Source organism: Mchenga conophoros, linkage group LG2, assembly GCF_057382185.1.
Source record: "Mchenga conophoros isolate Kocher_MC1m ecotype Shallow Benthic linkage group LG2, M_conophoros_male_GT1.1, whole genome shotgun sequence".
NCBI lineage: Eukaryota > Metazoa > Chordata > Actinopteri > Cichliformes > Cichlidae > Mchenga > Mchenga conophoros.
The window spans coordinates 23,474,895-23,497,922 of record NC_140527.1 but is presented as its reverse complement, the minus strand read 5'-3'; the positions used below and the strand labels follow the sequence as shown (position 1 = coordinate 23,497,922).

Genomic DNA, 23,028 nt, shown 5'->3' with positions numbered 1-23,028 from the left:
TTCACAAATGTCATGCATTCATTAATGTCTACAAATGCCATCAGATGCTGGCTTTTGAATTTTGTGCTGACAGCAAAGTGGACTTCCCCTCTCTTTGGCTCCTTTATATGTTCTCCATATGACTATAAGGCTCTATCAAGAATGTCAGTCTAAATTGGTTTGACTATGGGACAGTTGTTTCACTTGGACACAGTCTGTTTTAAAATAGCTTGTGTCCTGATGAAGGTGGATAAAACTTACTCGCCCTGTATTTAAAGGCAACAATAAACGTTCAAAACTAATGTACTTACAGGCAAAGCTTCAGGTGGCTGGTCTAGGAGCAGGGTGGAGGACAGCATGGAGGGGCTGATGGGAAAACTAGGGCTGCTGGGATTACGGCTCTTACGCCTCGAGCGTCTGGTGGAATCCCGGCGGCTCTCTCTGCTCGGACCCTCGGGTTCTTCCTCGATCACCAGGATCTTGTCGTCACTAAGGTAGCGCAGGAGGGAGTTGTCTGAATCTGTATGGAAGAGGAGGGGGATTGAAGGGACATGGACATTAGATGATGGACAGGATCGATAGATTGGATGACAGTAAGAGGAAAACCACAGAGGGGGGGAGATAGCATATAAGAGCCAAAGGAGAAGCCCTGAGCAGAGCGGAAACAGACAAGACTGAATAGACCCTTACAGATAAAAACCCAACAGAAAAGGATAAAAGTGCCTCAGAGCTGTTGCATCTGATATGGCGCCACAGCTGGGGACATACATCTAATCTGTCTGCAGTGATTATGTTGATTTGGGAGGCACCACAACAACTAAATCTTGTTGGTCACAGAAAGTTTTATACTGCTTTGGCTCCACATAGACAATGCATCTTACCTAATTTGCTTCTTATCCGAACACTTAAATATTAGAAAACGAAAAAGTTACAGAGAGAACGAGAAGGAGAGGGAGAAGGGCAGAACCCCAACATTTGTATTGTGCTTTAATATTATTCATAGACTCTCTGATGGCAGAGTTGTGGATCCCCAGCTGAATACAAATTGAGTATTGCCGCAAAAAAAGGTGAAGCTGGGTAAAATCGGGAACATTGAAATATCCACATTTCCAGGGCAGCTGTATAAATGCAGTCGCTTTGCATTTATGTTCGTTTTTCACCCTGTCAGATACATACCTGGTAGATATGTATCCTCACACAACCACACCACCATGGATAACCAGAAGATGAGCTGAAATGTGTTGAGCTGAGTATGAAGCAAAGCACCAGTCTGAACAGTGTGTGTGAGGGCTGTGCTTTAGCATGTATAGGTGTTTGTGTGTGTGTACCTCGGCTCCCTCTCTTGCCCATGCTGGGTTCCTTGGCCTCGGCCATCCAGTTATATTCGGGAGGCATGGAAACGGGTCTGAGGTCACCTGGAAGTACCAATCATCAATCAGATAGTCTGCTATGGGGGAGGAACTGGAGGTGGGGTGTTTTGCAGGACGCAGCGACTAAGAGACAGAGTGGGACACAGCTGGTGGGGCAGACAGGTGGGAGCGAAGGTGTGTGCAGGTAGGGGGTTGGGCAGACTCTCGGGGGACTTACACAGCTTGCAAGGCGAGTGTCGAGTAAGGCCCCGTAATTAGGCTGAATTTATATTTTGTTGTCACTTAATTTCATTCGTATTTCAACAAAGCTTGACGGTGTCTTGAGTCACTCATTTCTTTATATTTTGCTTCCAAGGAGTCAGATTTTTGTGCAATTTTTAAAAGTGGCCTTGAGCAATAGTTCTCCAGCCTTTCTTGAGGTCTATCAAAGTTTTTCTTAGGACTTCGGCTGCTTTGTCAATCATTTGCAGTCCAGTACTGATACCTGAAAACGTGCGAGATCCTTCCTGCCGATGCCAAACAATGTTGGCCACAAATATTCTGTAAACAACACAACCCTGCTGGGTGACTCACGATGCCATCTCACAGCAGTGTGGGGCCAAGCTGGTGGCCATCATGAGGAGGAGGTCTCAGGTGTTTGTGCGTGTGTTCGGTTTATCCACAGCTACTGAGGCCCCCCTTTGTTAAACGAATAAACTGTTAAATTGCCACTATCTCAGACTTTAATCATCCAATCCAAGAAACGACACCAAACGAGAATCAGTAGCAGAATAAACTGTTTCCCCGTTTAAGGGTTAATAAACATGTTTCATAATGGTATAAGATTTATTGTCATCCACTGAAAAACCGTAGAAACTCAGCTATATTCAGCGGCAGGTATTCCAGGATGTGGCAGTTGAAAGCTGGGTTTATAGCTTTACATGTCACTTTGCACAACCTGTGCATAACAAGGCAAAAAACCACGAGGATGCTCCTGGTTGTGCTTGAAACCTTGAACTCTAACCGAACACAGCTAACAGTATCACAGGTCACTTTCTTTCACCAGTGATGACAGCTCAGTTTGAAGCAAAAATTTTATGTTTTCTTCCTACAAAAATCGAGGTCCACGGTGAGATCACAAAGTGCACAGTGCAGAAGAGACAAAACAAACATCGATCTAAAAATAGCAGCTGCACTGGAAGTGGCCCAGAGGTGCACGAGAAGATGACTTTGAAAGGGAAACTGATTAAATTCAAATCAGGCATGTTGTCTGTTCATAATGCCATGGTCCTGCAACTTCATTTAGCAATCCCCTCTCTTTGCCTTTGGAGGTATAGAAAATGCTAGCATATTCCACTATAGTATAGATATCCATGCTAGCATGTTAGCTGCTATTGACATTGCTAAAGTATATACTGTTGCACTCATGTCTGACATGACAGGTATTTTTTTAACCCATCATTTCTTTCTCAGCCACCATCCTGGTAAAGATTTGTCATGCTGTTTTGCCTGGCACAAAACGACACATGAAACATACGAGGACATTCTTGCATATGTAATCGCTAATATTAGTTTCATTTTGCCACTGTGCTCTCAGACTGCCTCGCTAAAGAGATGATAAAGTAATGTTGCCTTCTGACTCAGCTTCAATGACCCTCATCCTGCATGCCATATAGCTGTGCCTGAATAAACTCAGAGGAAGGGTGCATTACAGGAAGCTTTGGAAGTGATCTGGAACGAGGGTGGACACAGGTGGTGGGGCAGACAGGGAGCTGGAGACAGTTTATTTGGATTGACTGTTTGGCGTGTGATTTTGTTTTGCTTTTGGCACATGTGTCCGCCGGAAAATGACACAAAGGAGCAGAGCCATGAAGCGGGTGATGAACAAACATATAAGGAGGAGCTCTGAGAGCATGGTGAAAAGAAAAGGTGAGAGAGCTTGTGGGAGAAAGCATGATTTTTTTTTCCATTACAAACACAGACCCAGAGCCATTCCTGCTCCATCCATGCCGCCTGGTCACGCTTGACCTCTTACCGTGGGTAGGGGTCTTATCTCGCCGACGAACCCCCGTATTGCGACCCCTGTCATAGTCAGGTCCCGGCGGTCCATCTCCTTCCAGCAAGGAGAAGTACTGACCGCTGTCCTGGTCCAGGTAGTAACTGACCGCCTCTGAACCTTTAGAGCCCGACTGGGAGCTAACGCTGTAGCGGCTGATGTCGTCACATGACATCAGACCCATCTCCTCCCTGGGGAGAGACAGCACAGCTTGTCATCACCGCTGTCATGAGTGTACTCATCATCGTTGTATCATAATAATCAATGTAATGGTCATCATCAGACATCTGCCTGTGTGTGAGGCTGACCTGGTGCTATAGAGTCCGGAAACAGGAGAGAGGATATAGACGTCCTGCATGCTGGGGGCATCCATTTTGGACATGCCCAAAGTTCCACCGGGTGTAGGTGAGGTGCTGGTGGGGCTGGTCGGGACCGGCTGAAGAGAGAGAACAGAAGAACAGAGAGAAAGGACGAGTCTTTAATGGGAGGATGGTGAGGGATCTCAGAGCACAACCTGCAGTAAGTGAGCATTAGAGCTTTCCCTGCTTCACAGAAAAACAAACAAGCACACAGTTTACGGTCCTACAAGGGAATGGAGCCTTTTATTTGTGATATCCTGCTCGCGCTGCACCTGGCATTTGTTTTAAGAGCGAATCACAAACAAGAGCGTTATCTCCACACCGCTGTCATGTCGCCTATGTTGTTTTTCCCTTTTTAAATACCTGCCTACCCCAAGTTCAGTCACTTCACCACCCTGTCATTTTGTCTCAAGCCTCTTCGTTCACACAGGCCTCTCCACGTCTGTTCCCATGACAACCCCTCCTTCTCCCATGCTCTCTTTGCTCTTCCTCGGTTCTCACCCCTCTGTAAACCCCTCCCTGCATCCCGTGCCACAAGAAAAAGCGGGGACAGAGGGAAAGTAGTGTAGCCTCCTACCTATGCTTGACTCAAGGACACCCATTTGTTACGGAGTCCTCCGTGAGGAGAGGATGCCTCACCTCTGATGTCACTGCGACTCAGTCCAAGTTTATAAACAAATTATATTAATTCTCAGACAAAACAGTCGGGGGTGGCAAATGCTTAGCTCGTGCCGCCACCCCTCCACCCCTGAGGAAGAGGCTTACAGATTTAGAAAAATGAAGTGTTTTACTGTCAGAGGAGTACGCTCCATTTTAGACGGAGACGACACAAGTGAAGACAGATAAACAGATATGAAGCCTGAGCAACGGCAAAGTGGGCAGTGCTCCCATTACGAAAGCCCGTGGTTTCATCATTTCATCAGCAGCGTATTAATCAAATTCATTTCATATTCCAAACTTTCCATCCTCTCCTCTCCCCTCTCTCTCCCTCGCCTCTATCCCCCAGGCTGCCTCTGTCTTCCTCTTCTCTCTCCCGCACAGCCCTCCACTCATAAAGGCAGCTTACAGTAAGACGGCTTCACGATAAATAATGAAGGCGAGCTGGGAAGAGAACGACATGAGAGAGCAAATGAAATAGGACAAAGAGAGAAAGGGAAAGAGTGCTAGAGAGTGAGCGAGAGCACGAGAGACAAAGAGGGAAAGAGGTGGGGGAGCTGTGCAGTTTGGTGACTCGAACTGAGTCTGAAAACAGTAATTTAGTGATTACAGCCCACTGCTCCCTGCATGGGAAAGGGATTGGGGGTAGAAGTAGGGAGAGATGGGAGTAACACAGCAGGAGAAATTCTAGTCTGTTAAAACAACACTTAAAGCATTTGACCCCCGCTGTGTCCACTCTAGACTACCTAAGAATCTACCACTAAAACCTTTCCCAGACCAATTTTCCTAGCCACACACACACACACACACACACACACACACACACACACACACACACACACACACACACACACACACACACACACACACACACACACACTCTCTTGACAAAGTAAAGGCCTTAAACGCTTAAGAATGTTTCAAAAAAAGGGGAGTTATTAAATTGAATGTTTTACCATTCCTTGGATTCTTTTACTGAGTTAAGTTCAGTGAGCCTGTAATTTTCAAGTCACAATAGGCCTTATCCACTGCAGACAATTTGGTGTGTTACAGTATAAAAAGCGTCCATGTTTCACAGGAAGCCATGCCGTTTATCGTTCATCCGGATGTCAAACACTGCTGCACTGCCTGATATGTCAGAGTGTCGTTTCCTGCCTGTTCCTTGGTTGTAGACAAGTTTTTTTAAAAAGTGCTAATATAGTAAAATGCGACACCAAGCAGTCCTTTACAGTGAGACTGTGGAACTGGCCCAAAACAGGTGACGCCCACACTGGCACAAAAAGACACCTTGTGTGTAATTTCTGATATTACACACTTTAATGAAATGGCAGTATTTGACCCGGCTGAAATATCAGGAAAGTCACCTTTGGTGTATCAAAATAACAACATAATGCCATTGAATAAAGCTATGTAACGCCATATTCAACTCAATTCAGTTTTATTTATATAGATACTTCATATTGTGGGGTAAAGATCCTACAATAAAAAATGGCCTGTATTTGTATAGTGCTTTACTAGTCCCTAAGGACCCCAAAGCGCTTTACACATCCAGTCATTCACACACTGGTGATGGCAAGCTACGTTGTAGCCACAGCCACCCTGGGGCGCACTGACAGAGGCAAGGCTGCCGGACACTGGCGCCACCGGGCCCTCTGATCACCACCAGTAGGCAACAGGTGAAGTGTCTTGCCCAAGGACACAACGACCGAAACTATCCAAGCCGGGGCTTGAACCGGCAACCTTCCGATTACAAGGCAAACTCTTGAGCCACGATCGCCCCAGAGAGAAAACCCTAACAATCATATGACCCTCTATGAGCAAACACTTGGCAAAAGGAAAAAACTCCCTTTTAACAGGAAGAAACCTCCAGCAGAACCAGGCTCCCGGAGAGAGGACAGTTTAGATCTGCACTAACATTTCTGTTCGATCAGCACAATAAACATGTTTTGACTAGAACTAAACTGTCATCACACCTTCACATTTTCCACATGATGTGTAAATATCACACAAGTAATTTGTGTTCTTGATAACAATCAGTATGTTGACATACGTGAAATGTGCAGCAATTCTTTCACACCCGATAAACGTTAACATGAGGGTTCCCGATGGTTAGGGACAAATGCAATCGCATGGCAAGATGCTGTAAACAGACCAAACTTCAGTCACGAGAACAACTGAGCAACAACATGGGAATAGAGCAGCTGCAAGAGAATTGAACATTAATGAATCAATGATAGGGAAGTGGAGGAAGCAAGAAAAATGAGTTGAGTAAAGTTTGACTTATCTGACTGTTTTGTTTTGCTTAACGCGCCTTATAATCCGGTGCTCCTTATGGTCCGAAAAATACAGTACTAATCTAAACTTAAACTCAGCTATAACATTTACAGACAAATCTAAAATGTGCTGAAATAATAAACATTCAATCATAAGCACAGAAGTTATAAGGTACAGTGACTGATAAATAATGATAAATAAGCCATACTGTGACCCAGAGGGACACTCATGTCCACTTCATTATAGAAACCTGTTCAGCTGGTTGTTAATGCAAAAATCTATCTATCAGCCAATCACATGGCAGCAACTCAATGCATTTAGGAATTAGGCATGGTCAAGGTGCCCCGCTGAAGTTCAAATCAAGCATCAGAATGGGAAAGAAAAGTGATTTAAGTGACATTGAACCTGGCATGGCTGTTTATGCTACTCAAATAATCTCTTGTATACAACCAAGTTATACAGCAGAGCATCTCTGAACGCACAACACGTCGAGCATTGAAGCAGATGCCACTCTTTCAGCTAAGAACAAGCTATTGAGACTACAAATTGCACAGGCTCCCCAAACCTGGATAATTGAAGTTTGGAAAAATGCAGCCGGGTCTCATGAGTCTTGATTTCTGCTGCAACACTCGGAGTGGCAGGGACAGAATTTGGTGTGAAACAATGAGAAAACATGGATCCATCCTGCCTTGCATCAATGGTTCAGGCAGCTCATGGTTTAATAATATGAGAGATATTCTCCTGGCCCCTAACTATCAACTGAGCATTGTTTAAATGTCACAGCCCTATTTGAGGATTCTTGCTGACCATGTCTATCCCTTTGTGACAACAGTGTACCCATCTCCTGATGGCTGGATAACCCACCGTGTCAAAAAGCTCAAATGGATCCGTTTTTTGGGGGGATGCGGCGGACAGGATGTGCAAGAATCTGCTGCAAATGTTTTAAGCTATCATGTCAGTATGGCCCAATATCCCCCCCAGTATTAGCAAAGTGTACATAATGAAGTGGCCAGTGACTATATTTAAAGCAAGCCCATGTGGAAAAAATAGAAATGGCATATACCGATGTGTCAAATTAACAGTGTGACATTTGGAGAAATGTAATTATTTGCTTTAATGCCTCTAGTTAGATGAAGAGATTGATACCACTCATATGACTGCACTGAGTATGAAACTAGGAGCTGAAAACACCACACAGCACAATAACAGACCAAAAGAACGACTTGTGATTATTAAAAAAAATAATAGAAATCAATAACTTCCCTCGCACTCAGCTAGCCAATCAATTAAGAGCTTCTCTGCCAATACATGTTGCTCAAAATAGCAGGTTTTTATCAAGAGTAATGGTTTATATGTCTGAGCATGTAACAGGTTTGTGAAAGCAGGGTCACAGGCAACGTGTGGCGCATGTGTGACCTGTGACGTGGATGCTCTCAGTAACACATACATGTTGCAGCAGCCCAGAAGACATTCATGCAAGAATGCACGCATGCGGTATGCATCATCACGGTAATCCTCGTGTTCTCTTTTAAAACCCTTTCACATGTAATGACAGTGAATCATCAAATTGCTTTTACTCCTTCCTGCTGCTCACAAACCGGCACACACATAGAAAGAACGAGAGAGAGAGCAAAGGAGAGAGATATGTCATTATTTAGTAGAATAAAAGACGTTGCCATGGAAGGATTTCGGGAGCTTGGAATCACATGATAACATGCCGAGATAAATTGTTTCCTTTGTGGATTCAGTTATAATCCAGCTGTACATTTGCCACATTTCAGCTAAACTTCGCAGCCCTTACAATTCATTCTCCAAAATTGAGCTCAGAGGTGCGAGTGCGCATGTCTTCTCTATGTGTGTTTGATTTGGAAGCGTGCATGTACAGTAATGCATCCAAAAACCAGCGCTTACACAGTGAAGTGACCCAGTTCCCTCGCCTCTCAAAGGAGCAACGGGTCCGATGACGGGGAATCATCTCTCCGCATGCATGCACAAACACATACAGTAACACACTTGCTCCGACACCCAGATGGACAAGCGTGCATGCGGCCAAGCTCAGCAATGTGCGCACACCCACCTCTCTCCACCGCACACACACACACGCTCACACACAAACAGGCTGTTTAGCAAGATATTTTGGATTCAGTGAATTATCTACAGTATTTGCTGAGTAGCAGCTCTTGTTTCAGAGCCAGTGGAGCTGCCTGTAGTTGCTTATGAATAATTAAGAGATCCAGTCTTTCTGAGAGAGAACAAAACTAAAACACTCCTTTCTTCTCTTCTCCAGCAGATATCTCTGCGCTCTGATCTGGGCCCCTCATGGCGCGTTTATGTCTAAGCAGTCCATCAGAGTAGAATTCCCACAATCCCCTGCTATTGCATAAATATAACAATAGGCTCCTGATGACAACTCGGGGGCCGTGATAACAAGGCAGCAACCTGGAAACGAGAAGAGTCTTTTACCTTGTTATGATCTTTCACCTTGTGGTGATGAAGTTGAGCGCTATTGCACATCGCTACCCAGAAGCTGCAAGTTCTGCATAAATATACACTTGCATGCATGCCACCTAATAATGCTGTTATATGCTCACAGAAAGCACAGAATAAAAAAGGAGCATACGAAAAAATAAAAACAAACAAAAAAACCCTCAAAAAGCTAAAGAGCAGCTGAACAGAGATCAAAGCATACATGTAGCATGTAAATGAATTAGCCTGATGCTGAGATAAAAATAGCAGCCGTGCAACACAGGATCTTGACAAAACATTTGGCGCAGAGAGCACTCAGGCAGCATCAGACTAGCCCTCGCCTCACCCCTCCGTCCGTCTCGGCACAGCTCGTTCTTTCTGTGTGCCTAAATTGCTCAGTGATATTTCTGGGCGGCGAGTGACAGATTAACAAAGTATTTGCCCTTAAGTGAAATGTGTACACCCACTACGAGCTGCGAGACTTCAAACAGGCGTTCCACCTTTAAGATCTACAGTACATTAAAAATTTACTCGTCTTTGACAACGAGACGATCTCTGGGGCAAAGGTTGAATGAATCGGGACTAAAGTCTCAATAAATCTGAATGTGAGCAGGAGGGGAGTGGGATGGGGACCCCTCGGATGACCTTTTGTTGCCTAAACTCTTTCTCTCCAGCATAAAACTTTAGGCCACGTTGCGCTATTTACATCCTTTACACAAGATCGAAATAAAGTGCAGATTTAATTAGGTAGTTTACTCTCCACTGCTATGATTTTTTAGCATTATTGCTGTTTAACAAAAAAAAAGCAAGCCTTCTGTATGCCTAAATTCTCTTCAGGTTGAGCATTAGCTGCCTACGCATTTGTGAATGGCTTTGAACGCTGCCAGCAGTGTGGCAAATGGTAAAAAAGATTTCTTAAATGCTCAACGGAAGGACTGATACAAGGTCAATCAGGGAATAAGTTTCTTTTAAAACAATATTCGTTTAAAATGCCAGGAGCAGAATGCAGAGTGTGGGCAGTAAAAGCAAGAGTGAGAGTGAGTCAAAGATGGAAGTACTACACAGGTTACTACATGTGAATTTACACTGTAGCTGTCGAGTGTGCTGATAAGGATGCATGAGACTAAACAGAAGGGGAGTAATACAAGTAATACAAGTTTCTGACATCTCCGTTCACATTTTAGTCACAGTAATTCTTCAAACTGAGTCTGACCGTTTGTCCGGTCAGCATGCGAGACATTAATGCGTCTGTGAGTTGTGCTGGTGTTTACCTGCAGGCCCAGTGGTTTCCAGCGGACGTTCCTGAGCAGAGCTGGTGTGGAGCTCAGGGTGTTCTGGGGCCTTTTCTTCAGCGTGAGGATGACTCCACATGGGTCCTCTCTTAGAGCATTCACCAGGTTCTTCAGTTGCCAGCCCACCTGAGAAACACACATACCAGGCTCCCGAAACGACTGCTGCAAACTGCTACACAATGAATCAGGCTCATCTGAATCTGTTGTGGAAAACCACCATGCACAGCAGCAGATATAGGACTGACTGCTGCTGCAAACCACCACACACATGCTTTTGATACTGCTTGTCCAAAAGAGTGTATGTTTCTAGGACATATTATACTTTTTTTTTTCCAGACAGAGAGTAATAATAGTATGAAAGAAATTATTAGAAAAGCCACTGGAGCAGCTCTAGTATACAGCTTAGACAAACCAGCATCCTGTGAGGAACTTCTGTTTTAAATGTCCAATAGATAGATATCATCACTGCCAGCCAGTTCCATTCATGTTATACACAAATATTCCCTACAAAGATAGAATTATCTAACATGCTAACTTCATACCTACCTAAATAGTACCTGCTAGCTTTCAAAATATCACCTGCTTTCACTCTCTGGTATGTCTGTCTTGTAAGATTTGTTAATGTGATTGGTCAAAATTGGTTAGTTGACACGCAGTGATGGACAGCTAAGTTTATTTTTCACTAGTGCCTGGCCTTATCCGAAAACTTTCCAAGCATGATTTCCAGCCAAGTTGACTTTCAGTCCGTTTTCTTCTGCACTCAGTGTCACAGGGTTGCTGTAGCCTATGCCAGCTGTCATAAGGCAAAAGGCAGGGTTGCCAGTTTGTGGCAGGGCTAACAAATTGAGACAGAAAAATTTTACAGTCACATTCACACCTATGGCCAATTTAGAATCCCCAATTAAACCAATATGCATTTTTACTGTGGAAGCAAGTCAGATTACCCGGAAAGAACCCACAGGTGTGCATGTAATACCATCTATAATAAACCTCTAATTTGCAATTTCTGAAACTAGTTACCAAATTAGTTTAGAGTTTGCTATTTAACTCAAAGCTAAAATTCGATGTAGTCTAATACAAGCACGTCTAACCTAAAAGGAAAAAATGTTCCGATTTAATAGTTGCAAACATACAAGCTGCAACACAGAGTGTTTGAATGCTAAACTTTGTAGCCTTAAGTAAAGCAAAAAACTGACCACAGTGGCCCCACTGGTCTAGAAGAAGTGTCATATTTAAATAGAGGGTTGCTTAGTCAGTATAGTTAGGCCTAAGGAATGCAGAAAAGAGAGAGAGAAAGGAGTGCTGACTGCAGCAATTCTGGCCGGCCTGTCTCCAGAGCTCGAAGTAGTCGTCAGGCCATTGATTGGCTACACTGGTCTCAGCCACTGTAAATGTCCGCAGAGGCCACATACACTCGCATGCACACTCAGCCACACACAGAGACAGAGCTGCTCTGACCTTATTCCTGACATAATGATGGCCTGTGTCGGCCTGTAGCGTCCACTTTCCCCCTCTCCAGTTCAGAGCTCTGAGTTCAGTCAGTGTTCAAATGCAGGAAGAGCCTGGGTCAAAGTGAGTTACTGCTGTCTGTTCTCTCCTGCCACTTAAACCAAAAAGGGGTTATTCCTGGACACACTAAAACTGGGGCCATTCATCTGTGCTGTAATTTACCAATGTGAACTGTTGAGCTCAAGCTCAAATCCTTGTGCGAGGGGTAAGGACATTTATCAAACAGAAGTGTGGAAACAAATAGTTCCTGTCATCTAAACACCTTCAAGCATCGAAAGCTAGCTTTGAATCTCTGGTCAGATTTTAAATCTTGTTTACGATACATTAATCAGCTCCTGATTTGAAATAAAAGTCGACTCATTTTAGACAAAGCTTTAAAGAGCTGTGTACGCTCACAGAACATTTACCATTTAAGCATTTTGGCCTCTTTTATAGTAGGAAAACTTCAACATGTTGGGACATTCTTGTCGTGCTTGGCTGCTGAGCTGATTGCTAGCAAACTGTTTAGCATGAAGTGATAACCACACAACAATTAGCCAAGCTTAGTGTAATCACTTGGGAAATGGTGGAAACAGGTAGCTCAAATCTGACAAAATGTAGAAAAAAACAAACAAAAAAAACCCCTTTATATCAGTGCTTCTGAAGTTTAACAATTAGTGCAATATCTTGTTTGTTGAAGCAAACGCTGCCCCCACCTGATTTAGCTATGCTAAGCTAATCCTGTCGTGTCTGTAGTTTTGAAGCTACATGAGTTGATAAGACTGTGGTTCGATTTCCTTTCCTTGATTTTTATGCAGCTAAACTGCGAGTGAGCTGAACTCGACTTTTATCAAGATAAACTTTTGTTTCTTCCATGACTTTAAGCTCCACAGCAACATAGTGCATTGTAAACTACAAGGGCTCACACAGCTACTGGTAACCAGCCCAGTTTAGGTCTCCTCTCTTATCCAAATACACAGATAGCAAAGGGAAGCAGGGAGAGACCTACCAAAATAACAGAGCATAAACTGCTGCTGGAGAGCTTTTTTCAAATCCCAGGGGTCTTCATTATTTTCCCAGATGCTATTACCTCCACATAATTATGCTGCCTCTTCAAACAATCAGTTTTTTATTTGAGCAAATTCCACATTTTTCCTCAGAAAACAAGCTGAGCTAAAAAAAACAACTCCCTGTTTTGAAGTGAGTCTCCAAAAACCCTCATTCACAGACACGAAGGCAGCGTTGTTGCTTAATAGGCCTACATGATGATTCCATAATGTAACGGAATTTGTACGATCCATATTCACACTAATGTAATTTTAACTTTGAAGGCTGATAAGATGAACTTATCAATTGCTGTTGACAGTTACAGTTTACTGGTGGTGTGTATCCGTCTTTACTCTTTAGCAGCTCAATTTGGGATTGAACGAAGAGCTGTGTTGACTGGAGACTTCCCTCTGCTGTCTCTCCCCCCTCTTCTCTTTTTCTTTTATCCCCTTACTCTTCTCCCCAAGTCCCTCTTTACTTCCTCCTCCCTCCCACCAACTCTCCCAGCTCTGCCTCAGCATCTCAGCCTCCCCCAAATGCTTCAGCCCCCCCCACCGTACACGCACACACACCTCTGTTTCCCCCACTGCTTATCTCCTACCCCAGAGTGAGGTATCAGAGTGGTGAGGGTCTAGCTGAGGGAGTAATGAAGGGTTGGAGCTGAGAGCCTGGCAGGGTGCGATCTGCACCGTCACCCCGAGGAGAGAGAGACAGAGATAACACCTACCTCCCTCACATGTCAATCAGAACCGCTCCCAAGCCCCTGCATGCATGCTTTCGCATGAGCAACACCTATCAAGATGCACAAGGAAATTCATATGGGGAAAAAAGCAGACAAAAGACGTCTGCACACAGACACAACACTCCCCCCTTCAGAAAACTCATATAAACACTGGAACAAATTGTTTGTGCCCGAGCTGACAGCACAGGCAATAGATAGGCACGTTCAATCACATGCCCTCACAAGCCATCGTTCCATTTAAAATGGCTGCCCATTTCTCTACTTTTCTCTGATGTGATGAGTTATAGGCAGAATACAGCTTTTCACATATGAAAGTGGAACATGGGCTCTCATTTCAAACAGGATGCCTCCTTCAGGGTTTTTTTTTTTCTGACAATAGGAAGAAATTCCAGAAAGAGTGAGCAGATAATCACACTGGTCTGAATAAAGGTCTTCTAACAATTGCCCTATAATCTGCTCCTGCCTCTAGCCTAATTAGCCTATATAGCAACACAGGCACAGGACAGGAAGCACCATGGTGGCAGCAGTGGTGGTGCCGGCAGACATTATGTACCTTGGCACCTCCTTAACATAGCACATAATGGGAACAAAAGACTGCAGTCACGGTGGAAACAAATGGAAAGGACCTTTTCTGTAATTTTTTATGCCTTCAGTGTTGTGTTTGGCAGGTCTTTAGCTCACCACTGTCTGGTGGTTGACTTGGATCACCTCATCCCCTGGATGGATCTTCTTACACTGATCTGCTGGAGACTGCAGAGGCAAAAAATGGAGGACAAAAACAGACAATGGAAACAAATTTAGGCGAATACTGAGGCAACAAAATCGGTGTTATATTGGGGTTGGTGGAGCATCAACCTTTCAAATGAGTGAAGCAAAAACTCACATTCTCTGTGGTTCCGGTGATAACATGGAGTCCATCATATGTTGATTTTATATACATCCCCTGAAGCGCAAGCAAACACAGGTAGGCAGGGTGGATTTAGTATAAGAGTACACAGGGAAATACATCATATGTACAGTACTGTGCAAAAGTCTTGAGCTGCCGTTCGTGTTTTTATATTTTGCTAGATAAATGGGAAATAGGTGCACCGGTTTATGAGCGGTTTACACAGTAATATAAGGGAAAAACAGAGTTTGCATAATACTGACAAACTTGATTGTTTAATACAGCATGAACTCTCTTAGCCAAGCTTTATTCTAATTTCTACAAGTAGTCTTCAGGAATAGTTCCCTAGGCTTGCTGAAGGACATTCAAAGCTCCTCTTTGCACGTTGACTGCCCTTTGCTTTGTTCTCTGTAAAGATGATCCCACAATGCTCTAATAACATTGAGGTCCAGGCTCTGTAGAGGCCAATCCATGACTGATAGAGGTCCATTGTGTGATTTTCTACACAGGTATGCTGTTACTGTACTGGAAGTGTGTTTGGGATCATTGCCACGTTGAAAAATGAAGCTGTTGCCAATCAGACACCTTATAGACAAGACACCGGAAGCGAACCAATATTTCCATCCCGAGCAAAATCCACCTTTTCCGGACACTGATCCTGCCGATTCTACTCTATGGATCCGAAACGTGGACGGTGCTCAAAGTGGACCTCAACAAACTCAAAGTTTTCCAGATGCGTTACCTTCGGCAAATATTGCGAGTATCACTTCGAGACCGCCTTCGAAATGAGGACATCCGACGGATGTGCGACAACCAACCACCAATCGAGGAGCAAATTCAAAAACGCAGATCGCGATGGTTTGGCCATGTGTGTCGAATGGACGCGAGCCAACTACCACACCAACTCTTCTGGTGTAAACGACCCACCCAGTGGAGAATCCAACAAATAGCACCAAAGAAAACATGGCTAAAACAGGTCGAAGATGACGTCAGAGATTGCAGAATAAATCTCGACAAGGCCAGGACAATCGCCAACGATCGTCATGCATGGAAACGAGTTGTGAAGGAAATTCGACATCCATTGGCACCCACCATTGGCGTATTGGCTTAGGAGCCGATCCAGGCCTAACGCCAGCTAGGGATCAAAGAAGAAGAACAAGATTGATAGATAAGACACCACCAATGGCTTGAAATGCAGCCTAAACCACGACAGAGCCTCCACCGTGTACATACATGTTGAAAATTACTTGAACAGAAATTTCCAGTTAGGATTCATCACTCCATCAGACCTGTTGCCACATATTTTCAGTCCAGTTCTTGTGTAATTTGCTATCAGTTTCTCTCTGTTTTACATCCTTCCTTGACAGTCACCCTACCACATAGACCATTTCTGATGAGGCTTCAGTGAGCAGTTGGTGGATCAGCTGAAGGACCAGATACATTTCTCAGGTCTTCTGTCAGGTCTTTGCTGGAGGTTTTCCTATTTCTTAAGGACATGACTTCTCGTCTGCTGTAGATAGTTTTTTAGGCTTACCAGTTTGACTTTTGTCCAGGATGCACTGCACACAATGGCAGGATACAAGTTTTTTGTCTAGAACTTCTTTGGCATTTTCAAGACCTCTGCACAGTGCTGCATATTTATCCTTTGACCTGAAAAGTGAGAACTTCAGACCTAGTTAGGAAATATTTGCTGTGAGACTTCAACTGTACAGATGGATCATTTTAAAGGAAAGGCTAACACAAAGTTTCCGGATAGCCAAGAACCACCAAAACACTCAAACCGCCGGTCCAAATTCTGCACTCTTACTTGACTGGGCTTTCTATGAGACTACAGTTTTACGATACTTGCAAAAAATAAACCAAGACCTGGAGCCTGGAAAATGTAAATTAAGAGCTATATAAGTGCTTCCTGGAAGACTTTTAGGTTAGAAGATGCTATGCAACTACAGGTTGCCTTTCACAGTACAAATATAATTTAATCGATTGTCGAAATAAAGTACTTGTTGATATATGCAGTTTTAAAACAGCCTTAGTTTGTTTGATTGTGTGCATCTTCAAAGAGGTCCTCACCAGGCCTTCGTTTGGCATGATGCTGGTAAGGTGGACCACCTCCAGATGGGCAGACTGAGAGACCAGAGAGTCTGACGACAGAGAGATGATGTGATCGCATATCCCTGCTAAGGTCTTACACTGAAGATGGAGGCAAAGAGAGCAGGGAAAATGACAGGAAGAAAGAAAAAGACAGAAAAAGAGGAAGACAGAAAGTTATTGAGATTGGTTTTGGGCCGCAAGGGATGCTGTGACCTAGCTGGAGGAGGTGAAACAGACATTATTTCATCAGATTGTTCCACGTCGCCACTTCCATCAATCCAGCGCACAAACTGTTTCCTGTCACAGTCCGCCCGCAGGCATGCCCACAAGACACCGTCACAGACAGAACAACACATCAGCCGTACTAGCCAGCCTGAGGTGTTCAGTTGACATTTTCTAACGTCTAAATTACAGAGCACAGTTTCCATTTGTTTTTTTTATCAGTAACATTTGCCTGGATATCAATGAAACAAGCAAAAAAAGAAAAATTGTAAAACTGCTGTATTTTTTCCCCACACTGCACTTAAAGCCTATTCCTAATACAAACAACATTACCCAATCCAAGCAGCACTCACAAAAAGCATTGCCTCACCTTGCCTGTTCTAAATAAACCTTGACTATATTTCAGGCTGTTTGTGTGCTCGGTCACGCATGCAAGTTCATTTATCTTTGCCTTCTAATCTTAGTTGATTGAATGCAGGTGGTTTACAGACACTGTTACCCTGCTTATCCTCCTTCATAGCATCTCTTTGTAGTGCATACACACATGCTAGCACACATGCACACACGCTGAAATGTAACAGGCATACATGGAAGACAGACTACAGCTACAGTATGCTTGTGACTAGCATGGCAGTGATGAACCCTGTATGAAATAATCTTCTGATCTACGTCCTAATGAGCAATTACCAGATTACAGTTACTTAACGAACAGAGGAGATCTTCAGTATACACACATGTGATACACACGGTGTGTGTGTACAGCTCACAGCCTATGATTCATTCAGTGTGAAAGAAAAAGGTGGAGAATCTTCGGCGAGCTGGCTATGTGATGCTGTCTCTCACACACACCTGCATCTTTTTTTCTGAGTCACTTATTTAAAGATCGCCTTGTCTGCTTAGTATTATGTTTATACAGTAATATTATGTTCTAGCCAGCATGTTCACGTTATGTAATGGCATACCCAGCTCAGGCACCAAACAGCATTTTGAGTTTTAGTGAGGGTGGGTTTAAAGGTTGGTTAGGGGTAGAAACAATGAGAAAAGGTGCATTTATAATCCCGTGTATAGAGCCATGCCAAGCTAAAGCTCAAGTGACAATATTGGGGCTGTACTTGTGCTCCTCTTTGATCATTAGACTAATAGTCCTAACCCGGGATTAATGCCGAGTAGAGAGACAAAAAGGCCACCAGTGCGGCTACTCTCAGCTCCTCTAGCTCTGACACCCTGGACCTTGATCTGACACGCCTCCTCAGCACCAGAGCACAGATTATAGGGAGGTTAACTTATGTGGCTGGCTGGCGTGAGATTTAAAAGCAGTCAAACAGAAAGCCAGACATAGTACACTGCCAAACGGATTAAGCTCTGGCGGAATCCCCCTCCTTCAACTGCACCACCACCACATTTCTTATTCCCATTCTCTCATGTGCTTTCATCCTCATCGACTCGCGCCTTCTATCTCATGCACATGTACACACCGAGCACGGTTGCATAATGCATCCTCTGCACATGCATGGTCTCTCACATACTCACACACACACTGCAGCAAGTATCAACCAAGACAGAGCGAAAGATGGAGAGGCAGAGAAGGGAAGAGGAAGAGAGAGAAAGAAGGAGAAAGGCAGGGAGGTGGGAGCGGGAGTCCGGGAGGAAAGGGGGAGAAAACAAGAGAAAGGGAAAACACACAACTAGGACAGTCTTATGTAATTCCTCTCATCCTTATGCATGCATGCACAAAAAACACTCACTCATACACACTTCATGCTCCATCAGACACAGACTCACACATATTCATATCTTATAGCTCTTCTTTTCTATCTCCCTCTCTCTCTCTCACACACACACACACACACACACACACACACACGCACACACGCACGCATGCACACTATCCTTGTCCATCTGATTGCTGCAGGCCGTGGTCTAAAAGAGAACAGAGTAGCAGTGAGTTTTGCATTATTGAGCAGAAGCTGAGATAGGTACAACTATCACTACAGTAAACAGTCTGTAATCCCCATGCTGGCTATACACTGGAGACTCTTAGATACTGTATGTCTGTCTGAATCAAACTGCATACAGTAGAATACTTGAGTGAAACTGTAAACCCAGTTATGTGAAATGACTGCATTGTAAGTAAGACTTCAGACCGAAATGAGAGCAGAATTTGAAGAATCACTCCCTTTAAAGCATTTCCTTTTAGAATAATCATATATTTATAGAGATTGTTACGATAGGCTATAGTATCGCAGTGTCCTACAGTTATGGTATGTTTACATTTGCTCCACTGTTTTGGAGCTCTGGATGAAAAAGAGCCCGCTGGAAATGTAATTAATCAACCAGTGTTACTCACGGGTGTGTTTAACTCGTTTTCTATCAGAGAGCCCAGTCTAAATCTTCAGTTATAAATATGATCAAATTACTAAAAGCTTACTTAATTTACTTATTTTTTTTATTGCTTTGCTTGTTTTTTTGAAGCTTTGTGCAATGTTGTCTGTAACATGTTACAAAGCAGCAGTACTCAGATTACATTTGCATTGAAATGAGCAACATGATGTTTCCAGTCAATCTGTTACTGTCTCCATTGTTGCGTCAAAAGACAAAAAAGAGAAAAAAAAGAGTCTTGCTTGGGGTGATGATAAGTCTGTTAGCTGCTGTCAGCCGCTAACATGCTCTACTTCAAAATTTGAAGAAGCACCTGTGAGTTAAGTGCACCTTGCTGAAGAAGGGTGAGGCTGAAGAGGCGAACATCCTTGCTGCATCTGAGAAACAGGTAGCTTTTAGTAGAAGCTGTAACAAACAGACATAAACCAGCTTGTTGCTGGTTATGTGGTGGAGAAGATGCTACTTATATCCCCCTGCTATACCTGGAGGTCAAATCTAAACAATCGGAGATAAATAGTAAATAGTCTGTTTTTTATAAAGTGCTTTGAGTGCTCTAGTAGAGTAGAAACGCACTTTAATGTACCAAGTTACCATCTATACTGAATCACATCTGGCTGCTGTTATTTTGAAGTAAATAATTTTTAATTTCAGGGGTCACTAGGATTCAAATGTTAGAAATATGCTGTTTTCTTCCCTCTAATTCAGTTTCCAGCTACAATAAAATTCCATCGAGTCAACATAACACATTGGCTAGAACTAACCTATTTTTTTTTACCTAGCAGTGCAATAGAAAAACTTTTTTGGGGACAAGTGCGCTTGTCCAAGTCCAAATATAAGTGCCATTCTGTTTCAAAAACAGGGGATAAGATTGGATATTTGTGTTTGTTGTGTGTGCCTGCATGGTTTATCTCACCTTCACTTCATCTTTGTGGAAAACTCACAGTAAATAAGAGCCTGCGAGGAAGCTGGATCTAAAAACAAACAGCTCCTCCTCTCTCTCGCTCTTCATGCTGTTTCCCTCTTTCACACATAAACCTCCCGCACATAACAGACTTAATCATGTGCGGCCCTTAGTCGGGCACTGATGGCTGTGAGCATGTAACTGCGTGTGCAATGGAGCCCTTTAAATATTTGAATTTGCCTGATGTCATTGTCCTGTGTCATTATTGGGGCTGTAACAGCAGAGGTAAATGACAGCTCAACCAAAGAGCTTATGGATTACAGAGTATCCAATGTGCATGTGCAAAAATATGCATTCCTTGAGCGTTTTCTTTGCCAAAAGATGCGTCAACAGTTTTTTCTGTGAGCTCCCCCTGCTAACATTTCATTTGGTTTCCTCCACCTGACCTTGAATGGCAGCAGGAAGTGTCCTAAACCAACTGTCAACCCAAATCAGACACTGGCTGCTCAGTCCGTTTCACACGTGGATGCAGACAGTTCTCCGTCATGGATGCACACATTTGCGCGCATGGACACACAACACGCACACATACTGAAGCTTTCAGAAGGCCTCGGGCTCATTTGCACTTTAACATGCACAAATTTGTGCCACACACTCGACCAAAAACAAACAGTACGCTGAAGTGCACGCACATACATGCCCACACACGCCCACACACAAACACAAACGTCTAACTGAAGCGCACTCAAATGCACCAGTTTAGCTAATACTTTTTTTTTCTGTTTCACACACAGATTTTCTCTAAATGCTTTAATTTCTCAAAACCAGTGCAGAAGTCTGCCGGTAGATGTGAAATTCTGTTCTTGCAAATACTAGATGGCAGGTTTGTGCAATGAGCCAGCTGCTTGGAAATATGCGGATTACCACGCGCTGCAGTTTCATGTGTGCTGTAACCACATGTGTGACAGTGCAACAATGAAGTAAAGCTAGTTGAGCATGAAAGTTCATTGTTGACCCCAAAAACTGACTGACAACTTTGAATGGTCGCTGATATTATAAGAAAAACTTACCACGTGAAGAATTTTATTCTCTGTCTCATAGACAGTGCAGTCCTGTAGAAAAGAACAAAGAGGAACACATTAAGAAAACATCGATGTGTACATCCGCACTCCAGCTCAAGTGTCTTTCTCTAGTCCAAATATAACATTGAGGAAAGAAGGAAATGAGATGCCCAACAGGAAGAAATGGAAGGCATGTGGACCTGAGCAGTTGGCTATTTTGTTACAACCCCTCTGCATTATGTTTGACAGTAGAGTGACGAGTTTTAGATCTATTCTGGGGTCTGGAGCATCAAATTCATATCTGGATTTATAAAATGACTTTATTTGAAGCTTGACGGAGTGTTATTCACCGACAGCTGATAGGTAATGCATTTCTGAGAAGGCAGCCCACTGAATCCACCAGATGTGCACGGTAGCAGCTAATTAATCTGTCTGATGCATTAGTACGGACAGCGCTGCCACCTTTGTCTGTCTCGCTGCACCCTGGCAGCCACATGTTCATTTGGCCCATTGTGGACCTGCGGTGGTCTCTTTCTCCTCGCTCTTCTTTGGCCCTTGTAACAGGGGATGGGTGTTATCTGCTCGGTTCCAGGACTCATTCTGGGCACAAGTACAAACACACTCTCACACACACTCTAAGCAGGCTCTTACTGGGAGGATATGAATGGGGTCCAAGAGAGGAGACATAGTTTCTGTCCAAACAATGAGATGGCTAAAGTACCAGAGTGAGTATGCTGGATGTGTGTGTGTGTGTGTGTGTGTGTGTGTGTGTGTGTGTGTGCGTGTGTGTGTGTGTGTGTGTGTGTGCAATGTGGTGCATTAACATGAGGAATCGAGCCAGAGGGGAAGCAGAAGGAGGACAAGGAATTATAGGGATGAGAGACCTCTGGTTCACTGTTCAACAGAGCCTAAGTTAGGCAAGGGATGATGTCTAACAGTGAGTCGATGAGAATGTTGCTTAAGGCTTTTATTGAGAGCCACTCGTCCCATCAGCCATGCTGCAAACAGCCTGTGGCAATGCATGTAAGTTGCACACGTGCTCAAATCTATAGAAACCAGCTGTAGGCAACAAAAGCTCTATACATATTGATGTCTCCAATCCAATCCTGCTCTAGTGTTGACCCTTAAATTCAAATCATGACCTTTATTTTAATGGATATGGAAATGGTGTATTGTGTGATGTTTGCAGGAATGTGTGTGAAAGCACCTGTTGTACAATGGTGGTTAATTCTAGGCAGAGCTGCACAATGTTGTTCTTCAGTAATGAATACTCTGTCACACTGGCAAACGGAGACCTAAGAAAATAAAGAATAATAGAGATCATAACCTGAGAAATGTTTCTGCTGTGTAAAAACAAAACATCCAACAATTTTAGAGAAAAAATGTTTGCCTGAACAATTTTTGAGAAATATTGGCATTTGGTGTTTTTTTTTTTTAAATATTTGCAATTTCATTTATTCATTAACACTGTAATTAAAAAAAAAAAAACAAAACAATCTAATCTCCATATGTTATCCCCCACCTGTCAAGCCAAGCTAGCAAGTTCTTGGCTGCACCAATTAGATCCACCACTGAAGTGAGAAAATCATTTGGTAGCCTTCGGGAAGCTCGCCCATCATAATGGCCGCCCCTCCGTCTGCCGAGGATGAAATTTTGGAGGTTCTTTGCTGAAGCGTTGAGTTTGTGGGATAGAGTCCGGAGGTTCTCTGTCTCTAGTCCGTAGTTCTGCAGGACAAACAGACAAACTGACATCAGAAAATATGTTTATCCTGAGAATTT

The 23,028-nt window shown here is 43.5% G+C and overlaps 1 protein-coding gene across 3 annotated transcripts in view; it reads right to left on the bottom strand.

Moving 5' to 3' along the window:
* LOC146581977 (connector enhancer of kinase suppressor of ras 2) overlaps window positions 1–23,028 on the bottom strand; it is a 67,308-nt gene that overhangs the window by 22,984 nt on the left and 21,296 nt on the right. For all 3 annotated transcript variants that reach the window (XR_014894156.1, XM_085289083.1, XM_085289076.1), the window contains exons 3-13: window positions 22,772–22,974; window positions 22,457–22,544; window positions 21,259–21,300; window positions 16,666–16,785; window positions 14,593–14,652; window positions 14,391–14,459; window positions 10,412–10,558; window positions 3,693–3,820; window positions 3,364–3,575; window positions 1,308–1,394; window positions 291–499 (exon numbers count right to left, since the gene is read on the bottom strand). Coding sequence is in view for 2 of the 3 variants with exons in the window: in XM_085289083.1 (XP_085145209.1) it covers window positions 291–499; window positions 1,308–1,394; window positions 3,364–3,575; window positions 3,693–3,820; window positions 10,412–10,558; window positions 14,391–14,459; window positions 14,593–14,652; window positions 16,666–16,785; window positions 21,259–21,300; window positions 22,457–22,544; window positions 22,772–22,974 (1,365 nt within the window). In the remaining variant the exon portion in view is untranslated. The remainder of the gene's footprint in view (window positions 1–290; window positions 500–1,307; window positions 1,395–3,363; window positions 3,576–3,692; window positions 3,821–10,411; window positions 10,559–14,390; window positions 14,460–14,592; window positions 14,653–16,665; window positions 16,786–21,258; window positions 21,301–22,456; window positions 22,545–22,771; window positions 22,975–23,028) is intronic.